Source organism: Schistocerca americana, chromosome 3 (assembly GCF_021461395.2).
Source record: "Schistocerca americana isolate TAMUIC-IGC-003095 chromosome 3, iqSchAmer2.1, whole genome shotgun sequence".
Lineage (NCBI taxonomy): Eukaryota > Metazoa > Arthropoda > Insecta > Orthoptera > Acrididae > Schistocerca > Schistocerca americana.
Window position 1 is genome coordinate 518,314,676 of NC_060121.1, and position 14,070 is coordinate 518,328,745.

General features: G+C 44.5%; 1 protein-coding gene across 1 annotated transcript in view; it reads right to left on the minus strand.

Moving 5' to 3' along the window:
• LOC124606990 (serine/threonine-protein kinase 32A) overlaps positions 1 to 14,070 on the minus strand; it is a 591,434-nt gene that overhangs the window by 42,356 nt on the left and 535,008 nt on the right. Inside the window, exon 7 of the mRNA XM_047139129.1 lies at positions 11,669 to 11,886. Coding sequence (XP_046995085.1) covers positions 11,669 to 11,886 — 218 coding nt within the window. The remainder of the gene's footprint in view (positions 1 to 11,668; positions 11,887 to 14,070) is intronic.

Below are 14,070 nucleotides of genomic sequence, written 5' to 3' on the forward strand. Positions count from 1 at the left end.
CGAATTATGAACTCAAGGACAGCTCGCACGACAACCAAAGAAAAGTTTAAGCTTGATGTTTAATTAGTACATATTGCACACAAAAGAGAAACATTAATAATGAACGACAAGTTTTGATGTGACAAATTAATCTGCTCTATATCGTTGTGTTTTAACTAGTTTATGTCAGTGGACACCTACACATCATCTTAACTGTCAGTTCACTGTCTTTCGGATTTCTGACGTCTGTCATAAGAGCGCCTTTTCCGACGACTAACTTTCAGTTTCGTCCATCGTGATTTGAGAACTCTTACATGATTTCCATGTCGTTAGACATGAATCTAAAGACAGAGTAAAATAATATCAAAGATCTGTATTCTCACATAAGGAATATGTAACATTTGTGAAACGTGTTTAGTGCAAAGTACAGTTGTTTTGCGTTTTTGAATCAATCTTGAAAATTAGATGACGTGTAATTAAATTACGTAGTCGTTATACAGACGTTTCCTAATTTTAAGGGAGCATTTGTTCAATTCTGTTTCTTCACCAAAAGCGCTCTGCTAACTTCGTTGTACCTTTTTGCCATTTCAAGATCGTCAGAAAAAAACTGATGTACAGATGTCTCGGAGCTTCCAAAGGATTATGTACCATTTTTATTCTTAATCTTCCTTTCTAATAGAAATCTAATTTCTTGAGTAAAGACTTTTTGTAGATAATCAATCTGAAAGATATTTATACATTGTACCAGTGATAGTGCTGTATTACAGCTAAATGTTGAGCAATAATCTAGTATATCGGAGTTCTTCCTTTTGCCTTTTATTGCTGCTGTTGCCGCATTGCCGATAAATTGGTGCACAAAGAGCATTTTTAATTAATGAGTTTGATAATAAAGATAAAAAATCCTGTGGCAATATAACGGGAAAAGGTTCATTTGTGTTTTTCCGCTCTTTTCTGAAATTATTAAGCGAACATTCATTTTAATAAAGCACTTGTTAATACGAAATTGTCCACGGCATCTCTTTCTTGCCTGCCGATATGATTAATAACTTTTATCAATAACTGAAATGTGACCTGTAGTAGTGTAAATAACAGGGTCGTCTCTTCCAAACGACCGTTGCAACGAGTAATTTCTTACAATGAAATTAACACCCTTAGCTGCTTACAGGCGTTGACATACGTCAACTGGGACAGGTGAAAATGTGTGCCCCGACAGGGACTAGAACCCGGGATCTCCTGCTTACATGGCAGACGCTCTATCCATCTGAGCCACCGAGGACACAGAGGTTAGCGCAATTGCAGGGATTTATCTCTGGCACGCCTCCCGCGTAACCCACATTCTCAATGTATTGTCCCGCACTCGAAAACCACATTCTCAATGTATTGTCCCGCACTACATTCGTAGTGCTCCCGCCCATTATACTCATTACTCGCGCCGCGTTGCCGATTCCCGTAAGAGTTCGGGCACTGTTTGTGCATTCGCACAGAAGAAGAAGATGGTCAAGTGGCCGGTGAGCCTTAACTATATATATATTAAGATGGTATCTGTTCTGTCGGACATGTCCGAAAGAACAGATACTATCGGTGACCATGCAGCTCGTTAGAATGAAATTACAATGAAATGAATACCCTTAGCTGCTTATCTTAGTATATATAGAGTAATCTCTTTTTGACTGTGAAGACATCTGAGAATATGTCTCATATGAGTAAGTGTTTAATACTATTGCGAGGAACTTTTTCTCAGTTATGCAATAGAACTTTTCCCCTGGTTAGAATGAAAGGTTCTGTTATCGTGGTATTGTAATGCATGATGACTGTCTATGCTAGCTGAATCGATTTTCTAGTACGTTCTTACACTTTTCGATGACACGAGGGTACTGCTTCCGACTAACCACCATCAGCTACACACATCAAAAGAAGTTTTGCATCACCCCGGTTTCCAGAACTCCTGAAGATAGACGTTGACTGTGGATATTGTATCACAGACACAGCCTCCTGTGACAGTTCAGAAATATCACTAAACCCGGCCAAAGATGTAAACAACCATACATGGGCAGCGCCTATTACATGGAAGGGGTCCGATCACCGATCAGTTCCGGTCATACCACAAGGATGGAGGCACACAGTTCGTGTTGTCTGTAGTTCAACCATGCCTAGACGGTCAATACCACGGCTCGATCACGTCCGCATTGTTACTTTGTGCCAGGAAGGGCTCTCAACAAGAGAAGTGTCCATGCGTCTCGGAGTGAACCAAATCGATGTTGTTCGAACATGGAGGAGATACAGAGAGACAGGAACTGTGGTTGACATCTCTCACTCAGTTCGTCCAAGGGCTACTACTGCCGTGGACAATATACACCTACGGATTATGGCTCGGAGGAACGCTGACAGCAACGCCATCATGTTGAATAATGCTTTCCGTGCAGCCACGGGACGTTATGTTATGACTCAAACTGTGCGCAATAAGCTGCATGATGCTCAACATCACACAACGTCCTTTCAAGATTTATCTTTGCAGCCACTACAGCATACAGCGCGGTACAGATGGGTCCAACAACACGCCGAATGGACCGTTCAGGATTGGCATCACATTCTCTTCACCGATGAGTGTCACATATGCCTTAAACCAGACAATCGTCGGAGACGTGTTTGGAGGCAACCCGGTCAGGCTGAACACCTTAGACACACTGTCCAGCGAGTGCAGCAAAGTGGATGTTCCCTGCTGTTTTGGGGTGACATTATGTGGGGCCGACGTACGCCGCTGGTGGTCATGGAAGGCGCCCTAACGGCTGTACGATCGTGAATGCCACCCTCCGACCGATAGTGCAACCATATCAGCAGCATATGAGCAAGGCGTTCGTCTTCATGGACGACAATTTGGGACCCCATCATGCACATCTTGTGAATGACTTTCTTCGGGATAACGACATCGCTTGACTAGGATAGCCAGCATGTTTTCCAGACATGAACTCTATCGAAGATGCCTGGGGTAGATTGATAAGGGTTGTTTACGGACGACGTGACCCACCAACCACTCTGAGAGATCTAAGCCGAATCGCTATTGAGGAATGGGACAAAACAATGGCTCAAATGGCTCTGAGCACTATGGGACTTAATATCTGAGGTCATAAGACCAATAGAACTGAGAACTACTTAAGCCTAACTAACCTAAGGACATCACACACATCCATGCCCGAGGCAGGATTCGAACCTGCGATCGTAGCGGTCGCGCGGTTCCAGACTAAAGCGCCTAGAACCGCTCGGCCACCAAAGTGGGCAGGAATGGTACAATCTAGACCAACAGTGCCTTGATGAACTTGCGGGTAGTATGCCACGACGAATACAGGCATGCATCAATGCAAGAGGACGTGCTGCTGGGTATTAGAGTTACCGATGTGTACAGCAATCTGAACCACCGCCTCTCAAGGTCTCGCCGTATGGTGGTACAATATACACTCCTGGAAATAGAAAAAAGAACACATTGACACCGGTGTGTCAGACCCACCATACTTGCTCCGGACACTGCGAGAGGGCTGTACAAGCAATGATCACACGCACGGCACAGCGGACACACCAGGAATCGCGGTGTTGGCCGTCGAATGGCGCTAGCTGCGCAGCATTTGTGCACCGCCGCCGTCAGTGTCAGCCAGTTTGCCGTGGCATACGGAGCTCCATCGCAGTCTTTAACACTGGTAGCATGCCGCGACAGCGTGGACGTGAACCGTATGTGCAGTTGACGGACTTTGAGCGAGGGCGTATAGTGGGCATGCGGGAGGCCGGGTGGACGTACCGCCGAATTGCTCAACACGTGGGGCGTGAGGTCTCCACAGTACATCGATGTTGTCGCCAGTGGTCGGCGGAAGGTGCACGTGCCCGTCGACCTGGGACCGGACCGCAGCGACGCACGGATGCACGCCAAGACCGTAGGATCCAACGCAGTGCCGTAGGGGACCGCACCGCCACTTCCCAGCAAATTAGGGACACTGTTGCTCCTGGGGTATCGGCGAGGACCATTCGCAACCGTCTCCATGAAGCTGGGCTACGGTCCCGCACACCGTTAGGCCGTCTTCCGCTCACGCCCCAACATAGTGCAGCCCGCCTCCAGTGGTGTCGCGACTGGCGTGAATGGAGGGACGAATGGAGACGTGTCGTCTTCAGCGATGAGAGTCGCTTCTGCCTTGGTGCCAATGATGGTCGTATGCGTGTTTGGCGCCGTGCAGGTGAGCGCCACAATCAGGACTGCATACGACCGAGGCACACAGGGCCAACACCCGGCATCATGGTGTGGGGAGCGATCTCCTACACTGGCTGTACACCACTGGTGATCGTCGAGGGGACACTGAATAGTGCACGGTACATCCAAACCGTCATCGAACCCATCGTTCTACCATTCCTAGACCGGCAAGGGAACTTGCTGTTCCAACAGGACAATGCACGTCCGCATGTATCCCGTGCCACCCAACGTGCTCTAGAAGGTGTAAGTCAACTACCCTGGCCAGCAAGATCTCCGGATCTGTCCCCCACTGAGCATGTTTGGGACTGGATGAAGCGTCGTCTCACGCGGTCTGCACGTCCAGCACGAACGCTGATCCAACTGAGGCGCCAGGTGGAAATGGCATGGCAAGCCGTTCCACAGGACTACATCCAGGATCTCTACGATCGTCTCCATGGGAGAATAGCAGCCTGCATTGCTGCGAAAGGTGGATATACACTGCACTAGTGCCGACATTGTGCATGCTCTGTTGCCTGTGTCTATGTGCCTGTGGTTCTGTCAGTGTGATCATGTGATGTATCTGACCCCAGGAATGTGTCAATAAAGTTTCCCCTTCCTGGGACAATGAATTCACGGTGTTCTTATTTCAATTTCCAGGAGTGTACAATGTATGGTTTTCATGAGCAATAAAAAGGGCAGAAATGATGTTTATTTTGTTTTCTGTTCCAATTTTCTGTCAGGTTCCGGAACTCTAGGAACCAAGGTGATGGAAACCTTTTTTTGATGTATGTATTTTTTCTAAAAATAAGATACACGTATGTGCTGGAGTAACAACTTTTAACTGGTCGATGACTTCTGGACTGTGCATAGTTTCTGTCTAAAACAACAAGATATTTGGCTCAAAGTTTCAGAAAAGGAGCAGAATGTTTCATTCACTGACAGAATAGATCGTATTGGATGTAACCTGATGAATGAAAACACTGGAATGGCTCCAAGAGGAGTCCCTGTCGTTTGGTTCATGTCTTGGGGAAAACGGGGAACTATCACTGGAGAACAACCTGATCAGTAGCCGACATGTAGGTGATGATAGTATTGAGACTCCCTCTCTGATGACAGCCCGTGAACCATAGATTTGCCACTGAAAGGAATCACTTGCACAGCTTTGGATTGTACAGTTGTGATCACTGTCTCCTTCATATTGAAAACAGGATAGAATAGTACTTTTTTTAGTTCTGTTTTCCGGATTGAGAAAAAACTGATGTTTTGTTCCATAAACAATAAGATCATAGCTCTTGAAAGACTGTGAAAAGGTGTGTTTGATAGTCTAATTGTCCTCTTGGGGAAAAATTGGAGAAAGCCAACCACTTTCGACCAGCTAGGTGGAGCGACATCGACATCATGTGATTTCCAGTAAGGCCTAGAAAGTTATTTTCCATATCAGTGCAGTAATCAAGAAGCTCCGATTCTTCTGTCTCCACTGGTTTTCTCCCGAGCTTCTTTTAATCTACTATAGCTTCTTCATTTTCATCTTTCTTATATCTCTAGTGTCACTAACAGTTGATATTAGTACTTCAAGCACTTACTCCTTTTTCAGTGTTTCCGTTTCTTTATTTTAAACAGCACAACAACCAGCTTGAAGAATTCATGTGGCCCACGTCTCCCTTTTCTTCATATTCGAAACTTTTTCAGTTAAACAGAACCGTTAATGGCAGTATATTAGATTAACAAAATAGGGAGAAAAACAAGAGAAAACAGAAGGGTAAGTCGGTGAATGGTATCCAATATGAATGTTCCCAATATCACCCATAGCCGATACTACTCACCTACTGGTGAATGCTATAATGCACACAGCCCTACTGGAATACTCTATCAAGAGAAGAAATTGCGAAAATAGTATTTTTTCCAAAATTTTATACTATTGGATTTTTCTACCACCTTGCTTTGTTACGGTATAAGCAAAAAGAAGATTTGATCACATAAAATTTTCGTACCCAGCTGGAATGTAAGTCAAAACAAAGATTAATAGGCTTACAAAACTTTCAGATCCCAGAGATGGCGCTTATATTGGCTTCAGAACTAGTGTAAGCCATTTTATACAAGGGGGGGGGGGGATGGCGATATCTGCGACAATGAACATACTACTGTGTCTTTTACCGATAGTGCTAAAATCTACACAAATGATCAGAAGTATGCAATAAGACAATGGTAGTAACAGAATAATGAATTACAGACGGTTATAATTTTTATGTTAGTTCACCTCTTATTACTTTTGGGCATTCTCTTTTCTTAGCTGCATCATTTTCATCCCACAGTGTATACCAAAACAAATTCATATTAAAACAAATTTAATGTGGTCACATTAGTACATTCTATGACAAACTCACAGAAGTTTATTGGTTTTAGATTTATCACAAAATTTAACAGAAAAATATGGAGACAGTTCATCGAAAAACGCTGAATATGATATCCCCTAACACAAACGTGACTCCTGGTTTCTACACTGAGGAAGGCTGTGGGTCTGTTACCAATGTGATCAATGTCTCGAGTGATGGATAGTTCGACGGTTCTTCTTTGTCTCCCTAATTAACGTACGAAAATACATGCGTCTGGTACTTAATCGAAGGTTAGGTGCCACTCTTCGTTCCATCAGGACCACAGGAGAACACAGCTCTCGTTTGTGAATTAACGAACTTCTAAATAGAAGATACTTAATTAGTTCTACCATTGCCTTTTGTAGTTTCATTCTCCACTTTCTTGAGTGTTTTGTATTCCTAGGCACAGTCCTGCGTTTTAACAACTGTGTAGAGCAGAGTTCGGTCGTCTTGTGTATGGATAGTTACTCATATGGCTGTTTTCGGATGGAGACTGAGTTTGTGAGAGTTCACCATAGCTCCAGTCGGTGATGGCTTTGTTTACGTTACTTGAGGCCTTTCCAATGGGCCTCACAGTTTTGTGTGTGGGGGGAGGGAGGGGGAAGGAGGGCGAGCAGGACGTGTGAAATCCAAGGAAAATCGGAGGTTCGAGTCTTCCCTCGGGCATGGGTGTGTGTGTTGTCCTTAGTTGTTCTTAGTGTAAGTTAGTTTAAGTTAGATTGAGTAGTGCGTAAGCTTAGGGACCGATGACCTCAGCAGTTTGGTTCCATAAGACCTTACTAGAAATTTCCAAATTTTCTAGAACAGCGAGTATTAGGTCTGTCGCCACGCCAATTACGAACAGCTGCATTTCAGTTGGCTGAGAAAAATAATTTGAAACATACCTGGAACTTATAATGTAAGGTTGCTTGACTCACTGGTTTACAGGATTTATTAAGAGGCACTTTAACCTTAGCCTGCGAAAACCCGAGGGTCTTTCACGAGCCAGAACTGAAGGCTTAAATAAAGTTAAATATTTCCAGAATTTGGAAGACATGTTAAAGGGAATGTTTTGTCTGATAAACGGGGTGTATTTATAATATGGATGAGTCCGAATTTCCTCTTAACAACAGACCCCCAAAAATAGTTAGTTGTAACGGTAAGCAAGAAATTGTTTCATTGACAAATGTGGAAAGAGTATAAAATGTGACTATTGCTACAAGCATGGATGCATGTTGCACATATTTACCACTACTGGTAATTTTCAAAGGGAAACATTCTGAATTTGAAGACGGTTTACCTCCTAGTTCAATTACGGAGATGAGTGAGTCTTATTACATCAATGAAGAACTGTTTATGATGTGGCTTGGACCCTTCGAGAAATACGAAACAGTGGGTGGTATTACAGTTTTTATTATTGTCAACCATGGCAGTCATACCAGCTTACATGCTGTAGAGTCCTCTCGGGAAAATGGGACAAAACTTTTGGGATTGTCTCCACACATTACTCATGTACTACAGCCATTAGACAGAACTTTTTTTCAAGGCTCTAAGGGTTCAATGTCACAGAAATAGAACTAAGTGGATTCATTGAAACCCCAATGAAAGCATTACAGAACAAAGAATGTGTACTATTTTCTGTAATGCCTGGAGCAAAACTGTATCTGCTGGGTGTGTAGTCAAGGGTTTCCAGTGCACAGGAATAATGCCCTTCTGCAAAGACGTTGTTCCCGAGGAGAACGTTGTTCGAGGCACGTGGTCCTTAGACCCCCACCAATCAAGCTACTACCAGCATTATCGGAGAAGAGAGCATATCTTTAAAAAAAGTAACTGAAGACCGTAACACCAGCATCAAGTACGATTTCTCAGCACGATATTGTCAAGGACATTTAGCCAACTCCAGAGAAAAAAGAATCTTTCCGAAAAAGAAAACACAGGCATCAGTTCGACTCATTTGAGACGAAAATCTGGAAAACCTCCGCAGCGTGGCTGTATACGCTTTAAAAATGTAATGTTTGATATCACGAAGCTTGCATTGGTGCCAGAGGGAAACAGTGATTTTGATGTGGAAGATGTCAATGATAAGAACTGTATCAAGAAGTGATCACAATTGTATCTAATGTGATACATATTCAAATAACTCTACTCTATTCTTCCACCTTTTCTTGTGTTCAAACCAACACTTGCAATGGTGTAATATTTTTGTTACATATTCATTAAACATCAAGGGACAAGTGCCATAATTTAAGTTACTTCTTTCTTCAATAGGTTCCGAGCTACAATAGCATTTGTCGGAAATGATCGGAATTACACCACCTTGCCCTAAGCATAAAAAATGTAGTTACGTCAAATGCCATTAGAAAGAACATGACTATGTTCTTTATCATAACGGTGCAGTACATAGAATACTCTTGAACAATACTAATATTTAATAGGACTATGAGCGGTGGGATAAATTCTTAAATACAAGTGCGTAGGCTTCCTCGGCAAGTGTTAGTTGGTTCACATAAAAGGTTTCCAAGTAAAGTATGGTTCAGCCGCCCTGTTATCCGTGCGGTCTAACGCACTGCTCTCCGAGCGGGAAGGCGTGCCGGTCCCTGGCACGAATTCGCGCGGCGGATTAGTATCGAGGTCCGGTGTGCCGGACAGTCTGTGGATAGTTTTTAAGCCGGTTTTCCATCTGCCTCGGTGGATGCGGGCTGGTTCCCCTTATTCCGCTTCAGTTACACTATGTCGGCTAAAGCTGCGCAAACACTATCTTCTCGTAAGCGTACACCGTAATTCCTCTACCACGCAAACATTTGGGGCTACACTCGTCTCGTGTGAGACGTTCCCCAATGGAGGGGTGGGGGGGGGGGGTTTTCACTGGGGCCGAACCGCACAATAACACTGGGTTCGGTGTGGGGCGGCGGTGGGGTGAGTGGACTGCTGTAGCCTGTTGTGGGGTTGTGTACCACTGAGGGCTAAGGCGGGGACGAAGCTTCTCCGTCGTTTCTAGGTCCCTAGTTCAATACAATACAGGGTACCGTATCATAAAAAATTGTACTGCAGTAACCAGCGTTGAGGCTACAGTTACAGTAGCCGTCGAATATGTCTGCTAGTGCGACTTTGGCGTGCAGTCATTTATATTTTGTTATTATTGCTCACTGAGCGTGACAGTAGGTCACAATTTTAAAAGGTCGCTGTTATGACTGGTCTTTTGAAGAGGAAGGAGCGGAAACTTAATTGCAATAGTTTGTTACGTTGGAGGGAGGAGGATCTGCTGTTACGTATTGCTTCTTGCGCTGGGGATCATGATTGCTGGATACCAGCGAATAAGGCATGAGCGATGCATCACGGATCTTATTTACCCCTGACTCAGTACGAAGCCGCGTAAAAGGTCGATGAATCTGAAGTAATTGTTGGAAGTGTCATAGGTTATGCTGAGAGCAAAGTTAATTGTGATCAGTGAAACCAAATGTTGTCACTGACCCTTTAGTGATATACAGTGACAAGCGGCAGAATCACATGCATTTGTTGTACATGGTAGTGTTTCTCTCTACGTGCAGTAATTGAAAGTGTTCCATTTCAAGTGCCAAGAAAATTTTAACGTATATAGCACATTTTAATGGATTAAACTTACCTCTAATGCCCATCACTTGATTTATGAGTTTTTTTGAATCTTTATGTGTCTTTCCTGTAAAATTTACTTAATGTCACTCACTGTTATGCAGATCCGAGCACCTCACTTATTCTTGCTGTTACCTGAAAATGTGTGTCTGGAGCGTCATTTGCTTACATTCCTTCGTACACTATACCTTAAAACAGTGGTTCCCAACCTTTCATAGACCATTACCACCGAGTGCAGACAGACATTAGCTAGTACCCCTGCCGCCCCCATGCCCCTCCGCTCCGATATCCTCCCCCCCCCCCCCAATCAGTCACATTATCACCAACTTAAGCATCTACCTAAATTATAGAATGAAAGACTATTCTCGAAACACATGAGTGATATTTAGTTTGTGTGTTTCTGTGTGTGTGTGTGTGGGGGGGGGGGGGGGGGGGTGGGAGTGTTAGAACGAATGGTGAAGGAATTCGTGCTGCATCGCAAGTACTTTTCACTTCTTCTCAGATAAGAAGGCTAACTGTCCACAGTGACGGTAGATACTTGTCACAAAACATAGTTCTCCTGCATTACACCTCTCGGCCCGTCATTGACCTGCACACTGTAATCCCATTTAAACTCAGACAAGCTCAGATATGTGGACTATGGTTACTGTTTGTGAACTAGTTGACTGCTGGACTCCTTGGCAGAAATTGGACTACTTCAGGCTGTTACTGTTTTCTGTCTAACCACTCTAATAATAATAACAATAATACTGTGTACGGTGTTACGTAGTCACTGTTGTGTCGTGCTGTCAGTTAATTCATTTATCTGTTACGAAGGGAGTAATAAACCAATTTCTGGATGACTGCAAATTGTACAAGACATTTTCCTTAGATTTTAGCATTTGTTACGTATACGTCTCACTTTTATCGTCAGCATACTGACATTTGTGGTAAGATACTATGGGACCAAATTGCTGAGGTCGTCGGTCCCTAGACTTAAGCACTATTTAATTTAACTTAAACCAACTTACGCTAAGGAGAACACACACACCTATGCCCGAGGGAGGACTCGAACCTTAGACGGGGGGAGCCGCGCGAACCGTGGCAGTGCGCCCTAGACCGCGCGGCTACCCCGCACTGCACATGCGGGACAAAGTGCAACTTTTTTGTTTAGTGGGTGGACTACGTGAGGAACCCGTAACCTTCACTGGATTAATGTGGTTATTGATAACTTATATAATCAATATTAAAGTCTTAGAAAAGTTTTCTAATAGTAATGCACTTTTGAAATTTATTTAGTTTCGTGACTGAAGCAGAGTCGAATTGTTTGGTTTTCAACCCTCAGAAAATTCATTTAACTCCTCATGGGGTGATTACTCCCGGGTTGGGAACCACGGCCTTAGAAGTTAGAACTCAGTTGTGTTACGTACAGCTGCACAGAAATCAGGGTTTCTTAATGTATGTCGAGGGTGGTGCAACGGCAAATGGTAACACTGTCGTTCAAGCAGGCAGGCAGGTATAGAGTAGTAGTGGTACTGACCGCGGCGACCAGCTCGCGGGTGCTGGGCGACCAGGCGGCGGGCAGTGCGGCGCCGCGCTGCAGCAGCGCGCGCACCTCGGCCACGGAGGTGCCCGAGTGGATGTCGAAGGGCCGCGCGCCGCACAGCGCCTCGAACGCCACCACGCCCAGCGACCACCAGTCCACCGGCGGGCCGTAGCCCAGGCACGCGTCCGCCGCGCACTCGAAGATCTCGGGCGCTGCCGGTAAGACGAGACACGTCAGCTTAAACGTGGCAAAATGTCTCCAAAAAACACCTTTTAGCACTGGACGGATTCTGTGTTATCCTAAGAAGGGAAACTCCCCCATTGCACCCCCGCTCAGATTTAGTGGGAGAGCGCCAAGTGGACAGCCCGACAAAAACTGAATACAGATCAAGCATGGAAACAGGAAGAAGGTGTACTGAATTGTTAAAAAAAAATCAAAGTAGAACAATGAACGATCCAAGGACAAGAAGTGCAATATAGAGCAGGCCAAAAGAACGACGGAGTCGTGGTTAAGCGGTCACGGGGTTGAAAGTCCAAGCAGCCGTGCTGTGTTCAAACTTCCCTTGTGCCTCCCCCCACTCTTCCCCCCACCCCTCGCGCGTTGTTCGCTGTGTTCAAATTCGTATCTGTGGCGTGGTGTATCGTCCGTTTGCAACAGCGAGGTGTAATGAAGCGGCCAATGAGAGTTGATTTTGCACAACTACGCTATTAGCAACCGAAAGGAAGTGGTGGGTTGGTTGTTTTGGGGATGGAGACCAAACTGCGAGGTCATCGGCCTCATCGGATTTGGGAAGGATGGGTAAGGAAATTGACAGTGCCGTTTTCCAAGAAACCTTCCCGGCATTTGCCTGAAGAGATTTAGGGAAATCACGGAAAGCCTAAATCAGGATGGCCGGTCGCGGGATTGGACCGTCGTCCTCCCGAATGCGAGTCCATTGAAAGAAAGTGGCTTTCGATTGGGAACCGCAAACGTTTGATGACGAGGCGACAAGTCAACCGACTCGTCCAGCGGAAAACACGTCTAATCTGTCACACGCAGTGTTATTGACAGTAAGTGTGTCATTGATAGGAATCTCTCAGCGACGCACCTAATTTGCACGCCTGGTAACTAAGTGAGACATGCCTCCTTGCCCGATTTAGCTGTCCATATGAATGTGAATGTGATCACTCCCAAGCAAATTATGAAAACATAACAGTTTGTTATTTAACCTGAAATAAATGAGCGCAACAGTTTCACAGTCACGCAATTTCTCTATGGTCTGCCAAAACGTATGTTTCTAATGTTCTTGAAGTTGCGTTTGTTTATTGAATTTTTGACCATTAAATTTCTTTGTTGTAACATAGTTCACCCGGGAGGGGACTGCCAAGTGGGAGGTTACCATGAGAAAAAGATTGAATAACCAACGAAAGGATAACGTTCTACGAGTCGGGGCGTGGAATGTCAGAAGCTTGAACGTGGTAGGGAAACTAGAAAATCTGAAAAGGGAAATGCAAAGGCTCAATCTAGATATAGAAGGGGTCAGTGAAGTGAAGTGGAAGGAAGACAATGATTTCTGGTCAGATGAGTATCGGGTAATATCAACAGCAGCAGAAAATGATATAACAGGTGTAGGATTCGTTATGAATAGGAACGTAGGGCAGAGGGTGTGTTACTGTGAACACTTCAGTGACTGGGTTGTTCTAATCAGAATCGACAGCAGACCAACACCGACAACGATAGTTCAGGTATACATGCCCACGTCGCAAGCTGGAGATGAACAGAAAGAGAAAGTGTATGAGGATGTTGAAAGGGTAATGCAGTATGTAAAGGGGGACGAAAATCTAATAGTCATGGGCGACTGGAATGTAGTTGTAGGGGAAGGAGTAGAAGAAAAGGTTACAGGAGAATATGGGCTTGGGACAAGGAATGATAGAGGAGAAAGACTAATTGAGTTCTGTAACAAGTTTCAGCTAGTAATAGCGAATACCCTGTTCAAGAATCACAAGAGAAGGAGGTGTACTTGGAAAAGGCCAGGAGATAGGGGAAGATTTCAATTAGATTACATCATGGTCAGACAGAGATTCCGAAATCAGATACTGGATTGTAAGGCGTACCCAGGAGCAGATATAGACTCAGATCACAATATGGAGGTGATGAAGAGTAGGCTGAAGTTCAAGACATTAGTCAGGAAGAATCAATACGCAAAGAAGTGGGATACAAAAGTACTAAGGAATGACGAGATACGTTTGAAGTTCTCTAACGCTATAGATACAGCAATAAGGAATAGCGCAGTAGGCAGTACAGTTGAAGAGGAATGGACATCTCTAAAAAGGGCCATCACAGAAGTTGGGAAGGAAAACATAGGTACAAAGAAGGTAGCTGCGAAGAAACCATCGGTAACAGAAGAAATACTTCAG